This window comes from Athene noctua, chromosome 8 (genome assembly GCF_965140245.1).
Source record: "Athene noctua chromosome 8, bAthNoc1.hap1.1, whole genome shotgun sequence".
In the NCBI taxonomy this organism is placed as follows: domain Eukaryota; kingdom Metazoa; phylum Chordata; class Aves; order Strigiformes; family Strigidae; genus Athene; species Athene noctua.
In genome coordinates, this window is record NC_134044.1 from 2,606,526 (window position 1) to 2,625,536 (window position 19,011).

Here is a 19,011-nt window from a genome sequence, read left to right on the forward strand (position 1 = left end):
GTGAGAGCCAGGTCTCCTGGGCTGGTGTAAGCGGATGAGATTAGGAAAGCTGGGTGGGTTTTGCAGTCCCGTCCCCACAGGGATGCTCATAGATCCACGCCCACAGCAGCCCCTGCAAGCATACACAGAGCTTTGTACCCTGATAGCCCCAAAAAAGATGAGTTTCCCCAAGCACTTCAACTACTGCAGAAAGTTTCCTAGATGGACCATTAACAAGGCTCAGAAGGAGATTTATGTAAACAGGTTTATGAAAAGACCTGGGGAGGGGGGAGGGGGCGGAGATGAGAAAATCAAGGGGGGATTTTTCTTCCTCTTTTACAACTGGAATCAATATTATACTCAAAAGTTCTCATTATGGGGAGGGGAAATATCTAAATGGCCCATGGTACAATCTGAGGAGAAAAAAAAAATTATATGCAGAAAAATAAAGCCATACATCACTGCTCATGGCCCACTCCCTAATCCCTCCGAGGCCATGTCTGACTAGGGTAGTCCAGCCCTGTGATGCTTGCCTGGCCTCCACTCACACCTTCCCTGGGATATTTCTCAGGTTTCTCCTTCATTTCTCCTTTGGAGGGGTCTGGACCCCGCTCAGGATTTGGGGACAGAGCCAGAGAGCGGTGGCTGCGGTGCCCAAGTCTCCCCACTAGCAGCAGCCAGGACACATGGTCCTTCCCCATCCCTGTGCCGGGGGAAAGAAAAGGGTCTGAATCCACCAGAAGAACATTTTGGTTAATAATGTCTAATTAAGACTTCCATTAAAACCCATCACACTCATTAGAAAAAAAATTTAACAAGGTTTTCCTGGACATTTTCCTTGTGAAATTATTACGGGGGTTAATGGATGCCTTCATTAAGGCATAATTTAAGAAAAATCACACTTTTTTTTTTTTTTCTTTTTTTGTTGGAGGCCCGGCGATTCAAATGCTTCTCCGCAACACGGCCGTGGTAAAACTGGGCTGCCTGTTCCACCCAGCGGTGGAAGCAGGGAGATCGCTGCCAGGCAAAGGCAAAGCCCCTGCAACAAAGGGAGCATCCCTCCATCCCTCCGGCATCAATGCCCGGATTTGGGAAGAGCTGGAGCTGCCGCTTCCTAGCGCTGCGCAGCCAGGGAGAGAGCAGCTTGGGCTGACTCAGGATGGGAGGGCAGGCAGGAAACTTGATATTGTGAAAAAAAAAAAAAAAAAAAAAAAACCAAAACCAAGCACACAAAAAAAAACACGAGGAAAAGGCCCATTTTGAGCAGTCAAAGGTTTGTGGCTCAGCTAAATGCAGAAGAAAGCACCCCCTGGACACCTCCGCTGTTGCTAGGGGTGGAAAGTGCCCTGGTTGTGCAGATGCTCTCATTTTGGTCTAAAAGCAGCTTTTTTTCATGGTTAGTGTCTACCAGGTGCCCAAGCCTCATGCGATCAGAGGCACAGCAATGCACAGGGAAAAGGAAACCTGCGGCAGCTCCGGTGTGCCAGCGCACTGCCCAGCCACCCCATCTTAGGATGCTAAACAGGAGAAAAACTAGAAATCATACTTTCAAACCTGCAGAGAAACATTCCCCCCACAAAGCCACCTAAAGCATCATGAGCATCAGCTGCAGCCGCAGAGGCCCCTCCGCACCTGAGCTGCCCCGCAGACATCCTGTCAGTGCATCAACCACCATGTGTCCGCGGGTGCAGACTGAGACAGAAAGGTTTGGAAACAAACTGGTTGACCTCGTCCTGGTCCCTAGGAAAGACCTCGAGGAAGCACTGATGGTTTTTAAGTCCAATTATTTAGGATTGCAGGTGGGGGTCTCTGCAGGCAGCCCAGCCTTCGACGCACTTACCCCACTGGGATGCTGCCAGCCCCATCAGGCACCCTGCCCCGGGCCTGGGACAGGGCGAGGTGCCACCGCATCCCGGGGGACACCAGAGCACCCCTCCACCAGCCACCCTCACCACCAGCTGGTGCAACACCTGCAGTCACCAAACCAGAGATAGGGAGAGGAATGTGTTTCCCAGCGCGCTGGGAAGCCACAGCTCTGCTAAACCAAATCCAAGGGCAGGCAGGAGAGATGGGCAGGGAAAGTACCTTCTTTTTCCCTCTGATTTTCCCCTCTTGTTTTAGAGGAGAAAGCATTCAAAAAGGGATCACTGGTGGGTTGGGCAAGCTGGAACATGATGACAGAGAGGAAGCTGCAAGGAGGCGAGAGGCAGCAGGGTTGGCAGAGTCTGGGAAAGATGCTTCCAGGACATGGGGAAGTACACAGGCCAGCAGCATGGAGGAAAGAAAGAAAAATAAAACCACCCTAAAAAGCAATAATAGGCCTTTCTACAGCCCCTGTGGTGCTTGGCATGTGGGTGGATGGGCAGAGAGCTGCAGCACCCTGGGATGGGTACACCCCAAGGCATGGGGGAACAAGGCCTTGTGACCCCGCAACACGGCGAGGCAACCACCAGCCTCCCTTGCTGCCGTCCCCCACGGGACAAAACCATCACCTTCCTCACCCGAGAAAACCTCTCCTGGGTGCCCCAACACAGTACAGGGGCACCAGGCCAGACCATGGCACGGGGAAAAGGCAGGCAAAGGCACAGCCAGAGAGACCAAAAAGACCCACAGCACAAGCAACAATCTGACTGGAAAAACTTGACTTTTCCCTTGTTTTAAATGTTAGCAAATTATTCTACTACTAATTACAAAATGTTCATTATTATTATTTTTTTTTACAAATCACTTTATAAATCCCATGCTCTGCTATTGTTTTCAGCCATCTGTGATGGATTAATAGAGGAAATCAATAATTATTACCAGGGCTGCTCAGCAGGGGGGGAGGCTAACAGGGGGACCGGCACAGGGCCGCTCGCTCCTTGACATTCAACTGGTGGGATGTGTCCCCCCTATTACCCCTTTCCCAAATCCAGCCCTCCACACACAAGGCAGGAGGAAAGAACAGAGAAAGGAACCAAAGAGATGAAGACAACAAAAATAAACCCACACACAGCTTTGGCAAAGGCTCAGCGCAGCCTGGCACATCAGTCAGAAGCTGAAGAAGGGCTGGGAGACCCAAACACCAATGGGGCAGGGGACTGGCTGCCTTGTGAAAAGCTGGGGATGCCTGAGAGCAAGGATGCTCAAGGAGCAGCCTCTGCACCACAGGCATCGCAGCCCAGCTTTGTTCTTATCTTGTGGTTGGGTTTTTTTGTGATTTTGCCACCACTGCTAGCTCAGATTTCCAGCTGTTGTGAGCAAGCAGTTTGGTTCATCATCCCGAGCCGTGGCAGCTTGGAGGATCCCAACCATGCTACGACAGGAATCTGCCAGGAGGGGTAAATCAAAAGCAAGACAAGCCTGGGAAGAAGCAGGACTGCTCTCTTGCCCTTTCTCCTTGGATTTATAAATACAAAGTAAAAATTAAGCACAAAGCTGACTTAGATCCAGACTTTTTACTTTGACAGCTTCTCCACTAACTGAGTTACCACCTGGTATTGGGAAGGTCAGAAAAAAAGTCAGCATGATTCCAGCAGACAAAAATACAGTGCCCCATCCTCAAAATCAAAAGGAATAAAAGCTGAGACACCCACAACTGCCATCATTCTAGTGAGGGGTTACCTTGCCATCATTAGGTTTCAGAGTCAAACACCAGCAGAGAAAGGGTTTAACAATCTTCCTCGAGAACAAGCAAAATCCACCCAGCATGCTCATCCAAGGTCTTGAACAATTTCCTCAGCCTCCCAGCGATCCGTACTCTCACTTTTCCTCCCACCTCCTCCCCAGCATGATGATGCATTGCACCTTGACCACGCAAGGAAGCCATAAAGCAAGGCTGAGGGACAGGGCAGAGCAAGACAAATGGATTTAATATCAACCCGAACAGAGCGTGGGCTATTGCACCGAATGAATTATTCATTTTGGATTCAATAACAGCCTCCATTTCACATTGACCCACAGCTCTCACGGGCACAAGGTGCTGAAGAGGACGGGGTAGGCAGTTCCACCAGGTTTTCAGGTATGGCGTGCCATCACACAGCTGAGAACACAGCTTTGCACCAACCAGGAGGTCTGTGCCAAACCCATGCCAGCCTAGGATGGAAACAAATAACGGGGCAGATCAATAAAGAAAATCTCCCTCCCCCCCATCTTAGCATTGTGGTGGTAATGATCCCCCATCACTCTGACCCTCAAACATAACGCTAATCTCTTCGGGACTCGAAATACCCCCAGTGAAGATTGTGCTCTGCCTGTGCCTTTCGCGAATGGCTAAGTGCCGATAAAAGCTGGTATTAATGAATCCCTCAGCGCCCTGAGCTCTGCTGTCAGCACGAAACTGCTCCGGTCTAATAGCCCCATGATAGGCACAGCCTCTATCCCAGGGGGTGGGAAGGATGAGAGAGGGCTGGGGAGCTAAACAATTCAACCCTATTTTTGTTCCACCGCTGAAGAATTAAGCCCATTTTCTCAGCCTTAAAATACTGAGGGATTTTTTTTTTTATTAAGTTTTTTTTTTTTTCCTTGGTGACAGTTCCCCCAGGCTTGTTAAGTGGCTCATCTCAGGTTGATGAAGGCTTTGAGCAGATGTCAGGAGCATGTGCCTCCCAGGAGCCAGGGTGTGATTCTGGCAGCATCCCTGCAAGGCAAACCCAGCGGGTGAACAAGGCAGGGGAAATACAACCCCTTCAAGAGCATGAAGCCAAATAGAAAACCGATAAATTATTATTTCTAGACCTTGTGATGTGTTGTCTTCTGCCTGCTCACCTTTGGGAAGGGCAGCAGTGGGCTCAGGTCTCCCCTTATGGTCTCCACGGTCCACGGGGATACAAGAAGGAGCTTCAGAGCCATGTCAGCTACCAAGAAGCCGGAGTCCACCTCAAGGTCAGATTTTTACTCAAATGCAGTTGAGTTTCCAACAGTCCTAATGTAAGCCCTGGATCAGGCTTTTAGGGCTGGTTTTAGTGAACTTCTAGGAGGGCCTGGCAGGTTTATGGGGTTTGTGTTCTTCAGCAGCATTGAGCAGGACCTTCAAACGTGCAGATCCCGCTCACCATCCCAGCCTTTCATCTGCCCCCCTGTCATGAGAACTGAGAAATACCTTTAAGGATTGGGAGAGGGGAGTTATTTGAGCTCTGCTCTGGAGACAGCATTGTACCAGCACCTAACAGCGCCCATAGGATCATCAAAAAAGTATGGTCCCATTATCAAACATGTGCTTCGTGCCATTTAACCATCTGCTTCATCTGCACCCACAGTGTACTTCAGTGCTTTTCAGGATACCAAATGCTGCTGGCCGATCAATGAGGACATTTCTAACCCCTCTGACCTGTCAGGATCCTGAATTTTCCCCTCAAGAAGCCTGAATGCAAAGCATGCTCCCCATGCAAAGGCAAAACACTGTCCTGGAGCTCAGCAGAGCTCACACTTGGGCAGCACGAGGGGTTTCCCCTTTGGCATGAGCACTGCCATCAGGAGTAGGAGCACAGCAGGAGACAGATGCTGCGGCACAGAAAACTCAGCAAAAGATAACAGGGGGTCTGCTTGGTGCAGCTTCAACAGCATGAGTCTAATGCTCACCCTGAGCAGGTCTGCTTCCATGCCTCTCATGTCTTGCTGTCCTCCATCCTCTGCCCTGATCCAAACTACAAGCACTGGCTAGGTGCAGCATGCTCCTCCCAGGGGTTTAGAGGCACTCAGGACCTCAGCCTCCTCCACCAGCCCAGCTGGTGCAAAGCATGCTCCCCATGCATGCAGCCCAGCTGGTGGTGGATAGAAAGGTCAACACCACCAAAATCTACAGGTTATTTTTATATTTCTGGCAAAATGACATTATTTCCCAATTCCAGTCTTTAGCTAAAATTAGTAATTATTTTTGCATGATGAGAAAATGTCATTTTGCCATAAAACCATGTGTGCTCTTTGTTTGTTTATTCAATGGCAGAGGAACATCTCACCAGAAACGCTCCGGTTTGCAAAGAGCCCTCCCTCCAATGGAGCGCTTCAGCTCCTCATAGGAACAGACTATCTCCTAGTGGGAACAAAACCACACTCAGTATCACCCGTGAAACTCAAAGGAATCCATGGGCGATGCTGCTCAATGTGAAAGCAAGGCACGAGCGCACAGACTCTGGTGGTTTCCCAGTTTTTGGAGTCCTGGCATGGGAAGGCATCGCTGTCCCCACCTTGGCCAGACAGGAAGGTGGATTTTCACAGTGAAAAACTACACAAGCTCCCAGGTTTAAAGCAAACAAACAAGTTTCTCCATAGCTTGAATCCCAGCTTTGCCATTTTCATATACCCAGGGTTACAGGTAGAGAAGAAATACCGTGGTGGCCATCCCAATGAGCATCACAGCCAAGCCTGGTGCTACATGTGCTGCCACCTGCATCAAAAGAGGCCCAAGTCAGACCTCCTCCTGTCACCCCCTTCCCCAAAACCAGCCCTAAAGCACTTTGACACCTGCCTTTGACCTTCTCCTTCTTCCCAACCTTTCCTTGACCTGGTGGTGCCCACCTTCTAGAAGCTATTTGGAAAGTGCTGACAAAACAGGGTTAGCTTCTCATGCAAAAAGCTCTTTCCTCTTCCCTCCTTCCAAGCAGCATACAAAAACAATACCTTAATTTAAGAGAGGAGAAGAAAAGGCCAGCCAGTAAAGCTAATAGAAAAAAAAATATCCTCTGTTATTTGGGAAATATTCACCAGAATGGCGAACAGAGATGAAAAGCGGTGAGCGTTTATTTCCATATTTATAACCCTGCGCTGTGGAGGACTCCAGCAGGCAGCAGCATGCTGGTGGTGTGGCTGGGGGAACCCAGAAAACCCAGCAAAATAATTCCAATTAATGCTGAGAATCAGGGCGGCTTCACTGCAGTCAGGCCCGATGGCGGCTGCCCGACTCCTGCAGCTTTGCTGGGGAAATAACGAGGCAGATGAAAGGGGCTCAGCCGGCGAGTACCAGCCCGCACAGCACTTTGAAGGCAGCAGATCAGAGAGGCAGCTTCCAGCGGGCTTGTGGCAGCAGATGCACCGGCACCCACATCCTCGCCACGCTGCTCGCCAAGTCTGGCTGCTGACTGGATCGCGCTGGGAGGCTGCAGGTTGATCACTGCTCCCAAATCCCTGCCTGGTCCCTGGAGCAAAACCGCGTCAGGGCAGGTAAACGGTGCGGAGCCGATTTCATAACAGACATTGCCTACAACAGCTTCTTTGAGGACAAACATTTTCTTAAGCAAAGCTTAAAAGTAATAAAAGCGCCTTGTTACCCAAGGCCAACCTTACCTTTGCAAGCCACATTGTTCTCTGGCTCGTAACCAGCCTTGCACGTACAGCGGCCGATGGGGACCATCCACTCCCCATCCCCGTTGCAGTACAGTTTGATGGGCACATCCACCTCCTCGGCGTTGGGGATGCAGGTGCCACGGGCAGTCACTAGAGAGGTGCTCTCCGCACCCGTCATCGTCTCCGGGAAGATGGCGAAGTTCTGCACCACACTGGGGCACTTCTTGAAGAAGACCCTGACGGACAGCAGAGACATACAAGCCCCATAGTCCTGGAAAGCCAGGTAAAAGCCATTGCGGGTCAGGGGCCCAAAACTTCTCACTTCCGTGTTCACCTTCATCAACCTGCCACCAAAGTCCACCTGGGAGAAGCTCTCGTCAGCAGCAATGGTGTCCACTTTGAGGTAGGGTGCCTCCGTCCAGAAGGCAGACTTCTTGGTGGCAATGACAGAGTCTGTCTCGTAGTAGTAGAGGTTGAAGGTCTCCTTGCAGGAGCCGGGGACGTTGGGGAGGCTGCTGCAGTCCCGCACAGTGAAGCGCATCTCGGTGTAGATGCGGTGAGCTCCACGCCGGTTGATGAACGTGGTGAGGAGCCAGTTGTTCTGGTTGGGCTCGAAGACGTTGCACACCTGATACGTACGGATGGTGTTGAGGTTTTCGTCGTAGCCACTGACTTCTTCCCACTGCAGAAAGGAGAAGGGAGAAGCGATGAGAGGAAGGTAGAGGGACCAGTGGTAGTCCCTGAGCTATGGAGGTGCTGCTCACCCTGCGCGAGGCAGGGCAGGGCTGGAAGGAGAATCCCAAAGCCCCAAAGGGGACTAGGAATGCAGCCGTGGACACATGATGTGATGCACAGGCAGAAACACTGCCTGGGCCAGCACCAGAAGAAATCCTCAGCCTCTTACCCCTGAATGCCTCTCCCCATTGCTCCCTGCTGATGCTAAAATGTGGGCAACCGCCTTAGCTGCCCTGAGAAGACGTAAAAATGGGAAGAAAGATGGTTCAGACACTTGGAGGCAGGAGGTAAAGCAGCACATGAGGATACGGCTTCATTACAGTCCAAGTCAGCACGTAGGCTGGAGAGCGAGCCTGACCCCAGGCTCTCAGCACGATAGGATCATTTCCCCCGGCAAAGAAAACTAACTAAATAAAACATTACCACCACGGAGAGAGAGAATATAGATTTGCAATTCGATTTATAGAAGGGCATTAATATAATCCAGGCTACAATTTCAATTAAGGGACAGCGGCAAACTGTGAATAGTCTATGATGGCATTAGAGTCCTACAGACAGATTTACAACCTCATAATCCATTCATTTTAACTAATCCATGTTTACAGTCTCCTCATAACAGCATTATTCATATGGCAATCTTTAAGCAGCACTCTGAATATCATGCGTAATTTCCAGGAGCAACGCTATAGCAGCACTCGCTCGTGTTTGCGCTTACATGGGGGCACAGCGGCAGACAGTTGATACCAACCTGCCCCGTCATATTCAGTCTTCCCCAGAGCTGATGCACCACAACCAACCCTGCAGCCTCACAGATTTTGCCCTCTTCCATTTTCCATTAAATAACCATGTTCCTTACCAGCTCCCCAAGCTTCTCCCTTGTAAACCACAGCCCTGATGTAAAAAATCACAGATTTTTATTTTGTTTTCAAAGCAGGGTCATCTACACACTGCCAACAAGCACAGCAGAATGTTTACTCCCAGGTCCACCTGCTCGGCTCCACTAAGTTTAAGCAAAGATCACTGCTCAAGGTTGCACATTGTTGTTAAGCAATGTTTACCAAACCAGCAATAAAACCTCACGCATCCAGCTGAGCGCTCTCCCTTCTCATCCTACACCACAAAAGCACTGCAAAAACCCCTCACCACCCTGGACAAGATGTGCAGATTCAATGCCCTTTCTCTACCGGTCACATGAGAAAGCTGCAAGGTTCTCCCCAACCATTGTGGCATTGGTGGCATTGTTTCCCACCTGGGCTTTGCATTACCGTCCTGTCATCCAATTAACACTAGACAACGAGCTCTCTTCCAGCGCTCGCCCGCCAGTGTAACATCAGCTCCACTGCTCTGCTGTCTTTGCTGCAGGAATCCTCCTCTTCATCCCACCCGCCAGCTCCTGCACCTCCGTCAGCTGCACAGGAGGTGATCTTACCCACTATCCTTTTATTCACTCTGCCCATCAGGGAGCTGGCTCTCGCACCAGCTCCTTCTACCAAACACCCGCTGTGCTTTGCTTCAGGCACCCAGCATACAGGGCTGCCCGCAACTGGGAATGACATCAAATGCCACTTGGAAAACCCTCATGAGGGTTCGGGGCTGGATCCTGATGCTCCCTTGGGCACCCCTTGAGTTGAGCACTCTTGCAACCAGGCACTGAAGAGCAGCAGGTCCCCGTGGTTGGAAAGATCCATGGTGGCAGCGGATGGTACCATCGATGTTCTAATAGCAACAAATGCACCATTTTGATGAGATCCCACTAAATAATTCACAGGGAGCTGGGGATTATGACAATGTTCTTCTCCATCTCCACTGTGATTTAAAGCACGTCCATCAGAGAGAGCAGGAGGAGAGCCCATGTCCCACCACAGCCCCTGCATCCATGCCCCGGCATTAACGTCAACAGCCCCACCAAGCCCCAGGCACAGCTGTGAGCTGGGCTGAACAGTCACTCCCATTGCTCAGGGGGATGTCACCATCCCAAGGGACCCAAAGCCTGAACAGAGTCCCAGGATCAGGAGAGGCGTTTCACCAAATCCAGTACCTCCAGACCCAAGAGGTAAGTGGAGCCTGGGAGTAGGAGCTGACGCCTCAGCAGCAGCCAGGAGCCCCTCTCCCATTCTCCCATCTCCTCCCTCCTGCACCAAGGAGCAGGAAGGTCCAATTTATAGATGGCTGCTGCTCTTGTTTCTTTGCTTCCCTCTCTGGTTCCTCTCTTCACTTATTCCCGTGGTGCTCTGGCTTGTTACTAAGCCCCAAAGCAAGGCTGCAAGTGTATAGTCATTTTGGATGGAGGAATGAAGGGCAGAAGGGAAGCTTTTAGTTTCTTACCCTGGCTTTCAGCAATCTAGGCTGAAAAAGAAATAGCACAGCCCTAGGGTAGCTGCTTTTGGGAACTGAAGACTGAAAACAAGAAAAGACTGACTAAATTTGGGGTCTTTGCTGACTCCAACCCTAGAAGAAATCCCCGTGTGTAGCTTAGTATCTCTACACCAAGCTGCTTGGATGGGTCACAGTCTGCAAACCCTTCCTGGCATCCATACTCTGGACAAGCCTCCCTCAAATACTGGCCATTACTGCTGGACAAGCCAAGACGCAGCACAAATCTGCCCTCAAATATTTGTTGTGAACTATTAAACGAAACAAACCCTAAAACTTAGTGCTGTAACCAGGCAGTTCATAAAGACTAGGGCACGCCTGGAGCGAGAGGAAAATACTGCTTACATTCACTGGCATCCAACCTACTCCAAAACCTGCCTCAGCAGGGACATGATACCTACAGGGGGTTCACTCCAGGAGTCCAAAGTCTACCTGAAGATGCTCTGCATCCACCCAGCAAAGGAACTGAAGCTACAAAGAAAAGCCCAGTCAACGAGCAAGGGAACTTCACAGGGGAAGTCACACTCTCCAACACATGCTACAGACTGAACCCATGTCTTTTAAACAAAGGACTCGGTATTTTAAAATACTTTGTGGAATATCTAATATACGCTTCTGTAAAGGAGAAGAGTGACTCTCAGAGGAGCAAGAGTTGGATGGATGCAGGGGTGTGCACAGAAGGTCATGGGGATGTGTGCTGGGGAGAGGCTTCACTCTGCTGTTCTGCAGAGGGTGAGACGCCGTGCCTTTCAACACAAGCTCCCTGCCTGCCTTGCACGGGCTTTCAGCGATAGCAGCTGCAGGCAGCTATTTATATCCCATCTCCATCACCTGCGTGCAGCCCCCCTGCATTTTGCCAGCAATTTATCTGGGCCCAGATTTTTTCCAAAGCAATTCAGTGGCAAAGCCCCACATTTCAAGGGCCTCTGACATGCCTGGAGAGGATTTTGTGCCCACTGCATGTGTGGTTCAGCTTTGGTGATGGTGTGCAACCTCATTTCTTTTGGGCACCTGGCCAAGCCAGTCACTCCCTAACAAAGACACAGGCTGGCATCCTTTCTCCTTTGGTCCTGGAGGGCCAGGGGACTGACCCTGCTGCTGTACCCGTCCCTGCCCAAACAGCTGCCTGACCCACCATGATGTCCATCCATCAACTCTTGTGTCCCCTCCCACTGCCGCTGCTCTCTCCCCCTGCTCCATGTCTCACTTTCTTTGGCAGGGGGAATGTGAGTCAGGTTATTTTATGCTTCCATTCCTCAAAGGCTCGTATTATATAAAAAAGATGTTTTAAGTGCCTCAGGGCGTTTTGTTCCTCATTACTTCATAAAAGTGACATTAATAGCCAGGGAAGAGCACTGCCGAGTGCAATTACGGATGATGTTCCAGGTATGAAAGCTGTTTTGAGCCTGCTAATGTTTCCTAATTACAAGCCTTTTGGCACAGGGAGAGGGAAGGCACAAGCGAGCAGGGGGATGCGGAGCAGTACAGGGCCAGACCCTTCACCTGAGAGAAGGACAGACAAGGGAGGAGAGAGCATGAGGATGGAGGAAAGCTCCATCTTTGCTGAGACCCCAGGACCAGTTCAGGGAAGGGACACTCAGCCCCGGACCAGCCATACAGCTTGGCACAGGAATGCCTTGGTCACCCCACACCAACCCCGTGGGGCACCACTGTTACCCCTGCAACTCCCCCAGCTTCCCACCAGCATTTTAAGATAAATAGCATGAACCCCATGAGATCACATAAGAATCAGCTGGGCAAGTGGCACTTACCCCTGAAGGAGGGTTGGCAGTCCAGCCCAGCTCGGCCGTCGCCGTCCGTGTATCCATCAAAGTTTCTGAGAAAATACAAGAAAAGGAAAGCAAACTAGTTACAAAGTTTTCAGTGACGTTATGAGCACAGAGCCACAGAAAAACATACAACTGCTTTCACAGAGCGTACATCTGACCCTTGGAGCTGCTCAGAAATAAACCAGCAGGTGCCCTAATACACCTAATGAACTATGGGCAGTTTCACTCCAGAGCAAACAGTACCGGACAAGACTCTTTGCAAAGAGTCATGGCCTGAGCCCAGCCCACACATCCATCTCTGACCCCTTCCAAGCCTAGAAAAGGAAAATAGCGTTACCAACTAAAAAACCTTAAAAAGCTAACACCATGGAAGCAGCAAGGGGTTGTAGGAAAGTCTCCCACTACGGGCAGAGCCCAGCTCTCCTCCAGCACCTCCATAGTGGCTTTTCAACAGATCCCATCCAACTCGCTCACAGCTACTTGCTTCACCCCACAACGCTGGACATCCCCTTTTATGCACTGCATCTGTCGGGTGCCCTGAGTTGTCACTGCAAACACTTATTAGTTGCCAAGAGTGACTGCAAATACACAAATAAAAATCCCATTGTTGGAGCGGTGTTCCTCTGCTGGGGGTCTTTTGATTTGATGGGGAATATTTAAAAGCTGCAATACAGCTGCCATTTCCCTACTTTTATTCTTTTTTAAAAAAACCCACCAAAACACAACAAGAATAATAGTGAGAGCAACAACATATAGAAACAGATGGGAAAAATCCTCCAGGTTTTATTTATTTGTTTGCAGCAAGCAGACATGCAGATTAATTTCCTCTATTCCTGCGTCTCGACCAAATGGGAGGAGATGCGCCACCGGTGGCTGGAATAGCTGAACATCCCCCAACCCTCCCCTTTCCTCCATGGTCCCAGGTACTCACAGCAGCTTTGCAGCTCCAGGAAAAGGGGTGCAGCCAGAGAAATACAGGTCAGGAAATAAAAATCAGCCCAGGAATATGAACTGCCGCTGGCCTGCTGCTTTTAATCTCTCCACGCCTGCTCCAGCAATTGCAAGCGGGAAACGAGACTCCTATTAATCTTCCCAGCCCTCCCTTTGCCGGCTGCCCCGGGATGAGAAACCGGAGAAGCGTGACCGGGAACTCCCCACCCTGCCACCAGTGATAAATGTTCCCCGCTCCCAAAATCCCTGTCGGCGCTGCTGACCCAGCCTGGCTCCCAGAGGTGAGCGGGGCCACAGAGGCAGGGAGAGCAAGGCAACCCCCCAAAAAGATGGAGTGAAAACGTGCTTGGGAGCTTGCAAAGCTTCAGCCCCTCTAACTGGTCCCGGGATGCTGCTGTGGCACTGCCAGGAGGGCTTCAGACCCCACTGCACTGAGTTTCTGCTCCCCCTGCCCTCTGCCTTCCTTCCCTCACAAACAGCCCCACGCCTCGTTAAGCAGTCATTAATCCTCACCGTGGTCCTTCAACTAAGCAGGCAGACATGCCTGTGCATAAATGGATGCAAAAGGCCATGCAAACACCTCACAGTGCCCCCTCCCAGCAGGGCTACACAGGGAGGGATGCTCTGAGGGCCTATAAAATTGGTGATTTTCCCCACAGTAAACAGGGTGATCTTCTGCCACACAGGGGAAACTGAGGCAGCGGAGCCCAAGGTGATGCAGGGAGCGTGGCCAGGCTGGGACCTGACCTGGCACACGCACTCTCTGCAGTAAATAAGGACACACAAGATTACAGGACAGGCACTTCTTGCAAGGGTTTATTCGAAAAGAATTTTCTCTCCATCATCTCGCTTCCTGTTCCATGCACTTACAGCTTCCTTCCCTGGGTGTTCTGCTGGGTTTTTTTCAGTGGGGTGATGACAGAGGAATGTACTTTTGATAAAGTACAGCCGCAGTGCAGGACAGTAGCACGCAAGGACCTGCTCTGCTCCAAGGTGACATCCACCAGGATCCCTCCCGAAAGCTCCCTCACAAAATCTCACCCCTTCCCTCCTCTTCTGCTCCTCCCAAAAGGCTCCACGTTTTGCAAAGAAAGTAGGAATGCACAGTAGCAATGCCAGCAGGGCACGTAGCAGCTCCTGAAGCAGGAAGCTTCAAAACAACTAACTAACAAAATTAATTAATTAATTAAAAAGAACCACAGAGAAGCTTTCACTTTGGAGGTTTCCAGAGTCCTAAGGGGACTGCGTGGCCTGTGGCCAGGGAGGTCGTGCTCCCAGTTTCCATCGCAGATGCGTAACTTGCACTTCAACAGCTCCATGTTTCTAAAGCAACTGCAAACTAAAGGAAAAAGAGGGCCAAGAGCTACTGCTGAAATCCTGATCCTCTATAGACCACCTCCTGCTCAGATCCTGCCCTGACTCCCAAGGACACTGCCATATACAAGAAGATCCATAACCTGGCAAAATAGTTTGACTGGTTTGTAGGCTGGTTTTTTAAAATAAAATGGTTAAATCCCCCTCTTTCAGCTCAAATTCCTGCTGAGCTCACCCAAACCCTGTGACTGCAGAGGTACTGGCACCAGAAGGACTCAGCTGAGCAACTTCCCATTGACCTCTGCTATTTCCTCTTGCAGGATATCTTGGATTTCAATTCATTTTCTGGGACATACAAGTGATGTTGTGACCCTGAGAAACCCCACAGGGACGTTTATGGACAGGCCACTCAGGCTGCGGAGCTCCCTCCTTCAGCGGGGCAGGTTTTGCAGACACTGGTGCCTCTTGTCCCCAGTCCTCGCAGAGAAAAGGGGGACAAGGTGGGGCTCCCAGCACTTCCATCTCCATCTCTGGGCTGCAAAATATCACTACCGTTTGGGGTGGGGGGACGCCACAGGGATCACCTTGGCCATCCATTGCTCGGGAGCGGGTAGAGGAGGGACAGGAAGTAAAAAAATCCCTTTGCTCTGCCTGCTAACGAGGGGATTACTGCAGACCTGTGCCTGAGCATCATTCATCAGCAGAAGAGCTGCACAGACCCCTTGCACCTCTCATCTCTTCTGCCTCATCCTGCTGCAAGGAGCACTCCTCGTTCTTTGGCACTGGGTATTAATTAAACACCCGTCCCGGGGGGTGTCAGCACAAGGGTACATCATCTCCCTGTGCCTCCTCTCCCAAGCACGGCACCGCTAGCCACGTCAGTGAACCACATGCCGCCTGTTCACCTGTATCAGCCAGCCCTCGCACCTCCAGCGTGCCGGCGGACAGGCTCGGTGCCCAACGGGGCACCGCCCGCACCTGACTGCCCGCGCGTGGGCACAGCCGATGCCCAGGGGATGCTCTGCCTGGGAGGGAGCTCGACACGCTCGCTTGGAGAAGTCTTCGAGACCTGAGCCTCCACCAAAGGCATCTGACCAGGCTGTAATGGCTGAAGCCCTCGTTAGGGAGAAGATGAGCTCTGCTCTGGAGAGCTGAGCTCTCTTAGAATGAAGAATCTTCAGCTGTATACAGTAGATTTTCTTTAATGGACACATTACTTTAAACTAAGCCTTCGCCATCTGTTCCAGTCCCTAATTATCAATACAAAAACAAACGTCTACTCACAATTACACTCGTAACGAGTAAAGATGCCAGCAATTAGAATGCACCAGCATCCTCACCGCCGAGCAGTGCATCCATCTGTGATGGCACTCGCACGATCCAGGCAGGGAGGATTCGCTGCCGTCCCGGACTCCCCGCACCCTCCCAGCCAAACGGGTGAGAGATGCAGCCAGAGCCGATGCCCACGGTGGGAAAAGCTGCACCTCAGGGGAGCAAAGGGTGGGCTGGCATCATTCAAGCAGCAGGAGGAAAAGAAGAAATTTAGGGTGAGAGCAGCCAGACGTGGAGCATAGCAGCATGGGAGCCTTCTTTTCACACCAGCTGATGCTATCTTGCCAACAACCCTTCCCGATAGAATTTAAGCCTCTTCCAGGAACACCCTTCTGAACCAGCCTGAAACCAAGCTGAGTTTATTTCCTGAAACCACCACCCTGAAGCCCGTATTTCAGACCTCCCCAGTGTGGAGGGCTCCTGCTGAGTCCCACCATGAGAAGGTGTGACTTCTCCCTGGCAGGGAGCAGGGTCTGGCTACAGTCAGAGAGAGATGGAGGCAAGGAGGCCAACACAACCTGATCACGTTTTGACATTGCCATCTGGAAAGAAAGAGATAAGATGGCAAATTTTCTGCTCAGGGAGGCCACGAAGAAAGTTATACGAGTGATGCACTCCTCAATAGATGCCTCGGGGACATGGTCCCTCTCCTGAAGGAAGAAGCAGCAGCTCTCACTCCTGCAAGGGAGATAACGGCAGGAGCCAGCCTAAGGCACTCAAAAGCAAATGCTTGGGCATATGCAAAGAGACGCAGGCACGTCTAAGACAACCAAGAGGAAAAAGATAGAAATTAAGCAAAATAAGAAGAGAGGAGGCTTGATAACAACAGATGGTAGAGGGAGATTTGGAAAGGATGCCAGCTGCTGGAAATAAGCCCCCCGAGATGCGTGGGGAGCAGAGAGGTGCATGTCAATAGCTGAACCTTCAGAGTGAGAGGGGAGACGGGTGGGCAGCCATCGAGCGAGGGGCAGGGTGCGTGTGGCTGTGCAGGGCTCGGCTCCGGGATCTGGAGAGAGGATGGATGCTCCGCGGGTGGGATCTGCAGAGACTCAACCTGATGTGCCCTCGCAGAGCACAGAGCAAGTGACGATGAGGTCAGTGCATGGTCCAGCCCCAGGGCACATCCCTTGGGCAGTCCCAGCCCTGCAGCATGACTTTCTGAAGGGGAACAACAGCAAGACTTTTTTCCATAAATCCTTTCCCCTCTATTTCATTCTCATAAATGCCAAGCTTTCTTTCTGCCCCCTCTTTCTCTCCTGAGAGCTTCAGCAAAATCAGCCCAAGGCAAACGCACAGCTTGGGAAGCTTCTGTCCAAGTTTGGTGACATTACCAGAGAAAGTGAACAATAGAGAAACAGAGCCAAGATGCTTTATTATAAAGACTAGTGCTAAATAACATTAACTGCTATGATGCCGCGAGCTCTGCCTTCCCGTGACTGTCGTGACTTCAAGCCGAGCCCAGATTGCATTAAGGCTTTCACTACCCCTACCTGTACACTTGTGGTTTGCATCACACCTCTCAATGTCAACGGAAAGAAAATCCCACAAATGTCAGGGGAATAATCTGGATTTAATTCTCACTGTTCCCCATAGATGAAGGGGTTGAAGCACACGCCAGGAAGTTGCCTGAGTAATTCCAGGCTGCTCTCCATGACTGTGCTTCTGACCACAACATCCCATAGACACAGTCCAGGTTTGCCTGTGCAAGGTTTCAGTATATCCTGAACTTCAGACTAAGCTGGGAACAGCAGGAACACAACATCCCTGTGGCTCTGCTGCAGGGAACAAGGTGGCAAGCTGCTGGGCGCACATCCCACCCAAAAAGTCTCTTCTGCAGGAGGACTCCCCACCTGGCTCCTGCTCCTAACTGGGAGGGAGTACCACTGCTCGCCCCTCATGCCGTGAAGGAGCCGGTGGCTGCCCAGCATGAACACCCTGACATCTCCCAGACGGTTTAATTACGGCACTGGAGAGGCAGGCAGGGTAAGAGCGGGATCGGCCTCTCCCCTTTGATAAGCGCTTCTCTTCTTAACAGTTTCCTGAGAGCACTGGCTTCCAGAAGAGCCGCTTACAGTATCTATACACTTTCAATCAAAAATATTACAGCAACAACTAATTACGTCCCATCATTCCCATGGCTCTCTGCCTTTAATGGTGCATTTTGCTGCTACAGAATGATGGTAAAACTGCTCTGGAAGTGCATAACGAGCTCTCCCCATCAATCTCCTGCGGGTTCGTTATGAAGGATTACCCATGGAATAACAAACCCAGTCGAGAAGGGAAAGGATGCACTAAACAACAACAAAACAAGTCAACACAAAACATTTTCTGCCTGTACTTTAAAGAAAGCCACTGGTGCTTTGGGGTCTGTGTGAACCTCTTGGGGGAGAGGAGCAGCTGTGCCTGCTCTGCAAAGACATCTCAGCTGTGACACCACCATCCACAGCCACCAGACAGCGGGAGGAGATCTGCGGTGGCCAAAAAAAAACATAGACACTTTTGGTTGGAAAGGGAAAGAATTTATATATATCAGCCGAGGACAAGCGTGCTGTGTCAATTTGTGACGGGATGCATTAAGCTGCGGCCGCACAGCACAGCCCTGGACCTCCTCCGGGATCTCCCGTCAATGGCATGGATTTCAGCGCGCAATGAAGATGCATCGCAGCAGGGCAGGCGATAACTTAATGAAGCTCAGATTTGGGGGTGTTTGCTCAGCAACTATATAACAACTTTATCAATAAACCGCTGCCTGCTGCGACTGCAGGATGAAACGCTCTAATTACAAGCCGCAAACACTATCTGTATCAGGATATAGTAAATTGAAATATGCTGGTTGATGTGCCTGAAAGCGCCCAATAAAATACCTGCTTAAATTTTTGCAAGCGTACGTGCATACACACACGTGCAACAAACCCAGCGTATCAGGCAAGAGAAAAACACAGACAAAAACCCCTCCGCTGAGCCCCACGCTTAATGCAGGCTAAAAAGGTTCAGAAGGTGATGTAAAGTTTGGACCATAAGGACCAAGTCCCATTTACCAACACTCACTCCTGCCTGCAGACCACGCAGAGGAGACCCAGCCCCAGCACCTCCCCTTGGTTTTCATGCTCCGAAGGGGGCTTGACCCAGCGTGGGTACGTGGTGTTGGACGAGCTCAGCCGGAGCCATACAATCCATTTATCATAATCCTACCAAGGAGAGATACAGTAAATCAAAGAGACAACCTGCCTGCAAATAAATTACAGGGCAGAGGGAGGCGGGGGGGGGGGAGAGGAAT

General features: G+C 50.9%; 1 protein-coding gene across 1 annotated transcript in view; it reads right to left on the reverse strand.

The window, feature by feature from the left end:
• EPHB1 (EPH receptor B1) overlaps positions 1–19,011 on the reverse strand; it is an 85,996-nt gene that overhangs the window by 47,498 nt on the left and 19,487 nt on the right. The window contains exons 2-3 of the mRNA XM_074912602.1: positions 12,120–12,184; positions 7,240–7,921 (exon numbers count right to left, since the gene is read on the reverse strand). Coding sequence (XP_074768703.1) covers positions 7,240–7,921; positions 12,120–12,184 — 747 coding nt within the window. The remainder of the gene's footprint in view (positions 1–7,239; positions 7,922–12,119; positions 12,185–19,011) is intronic.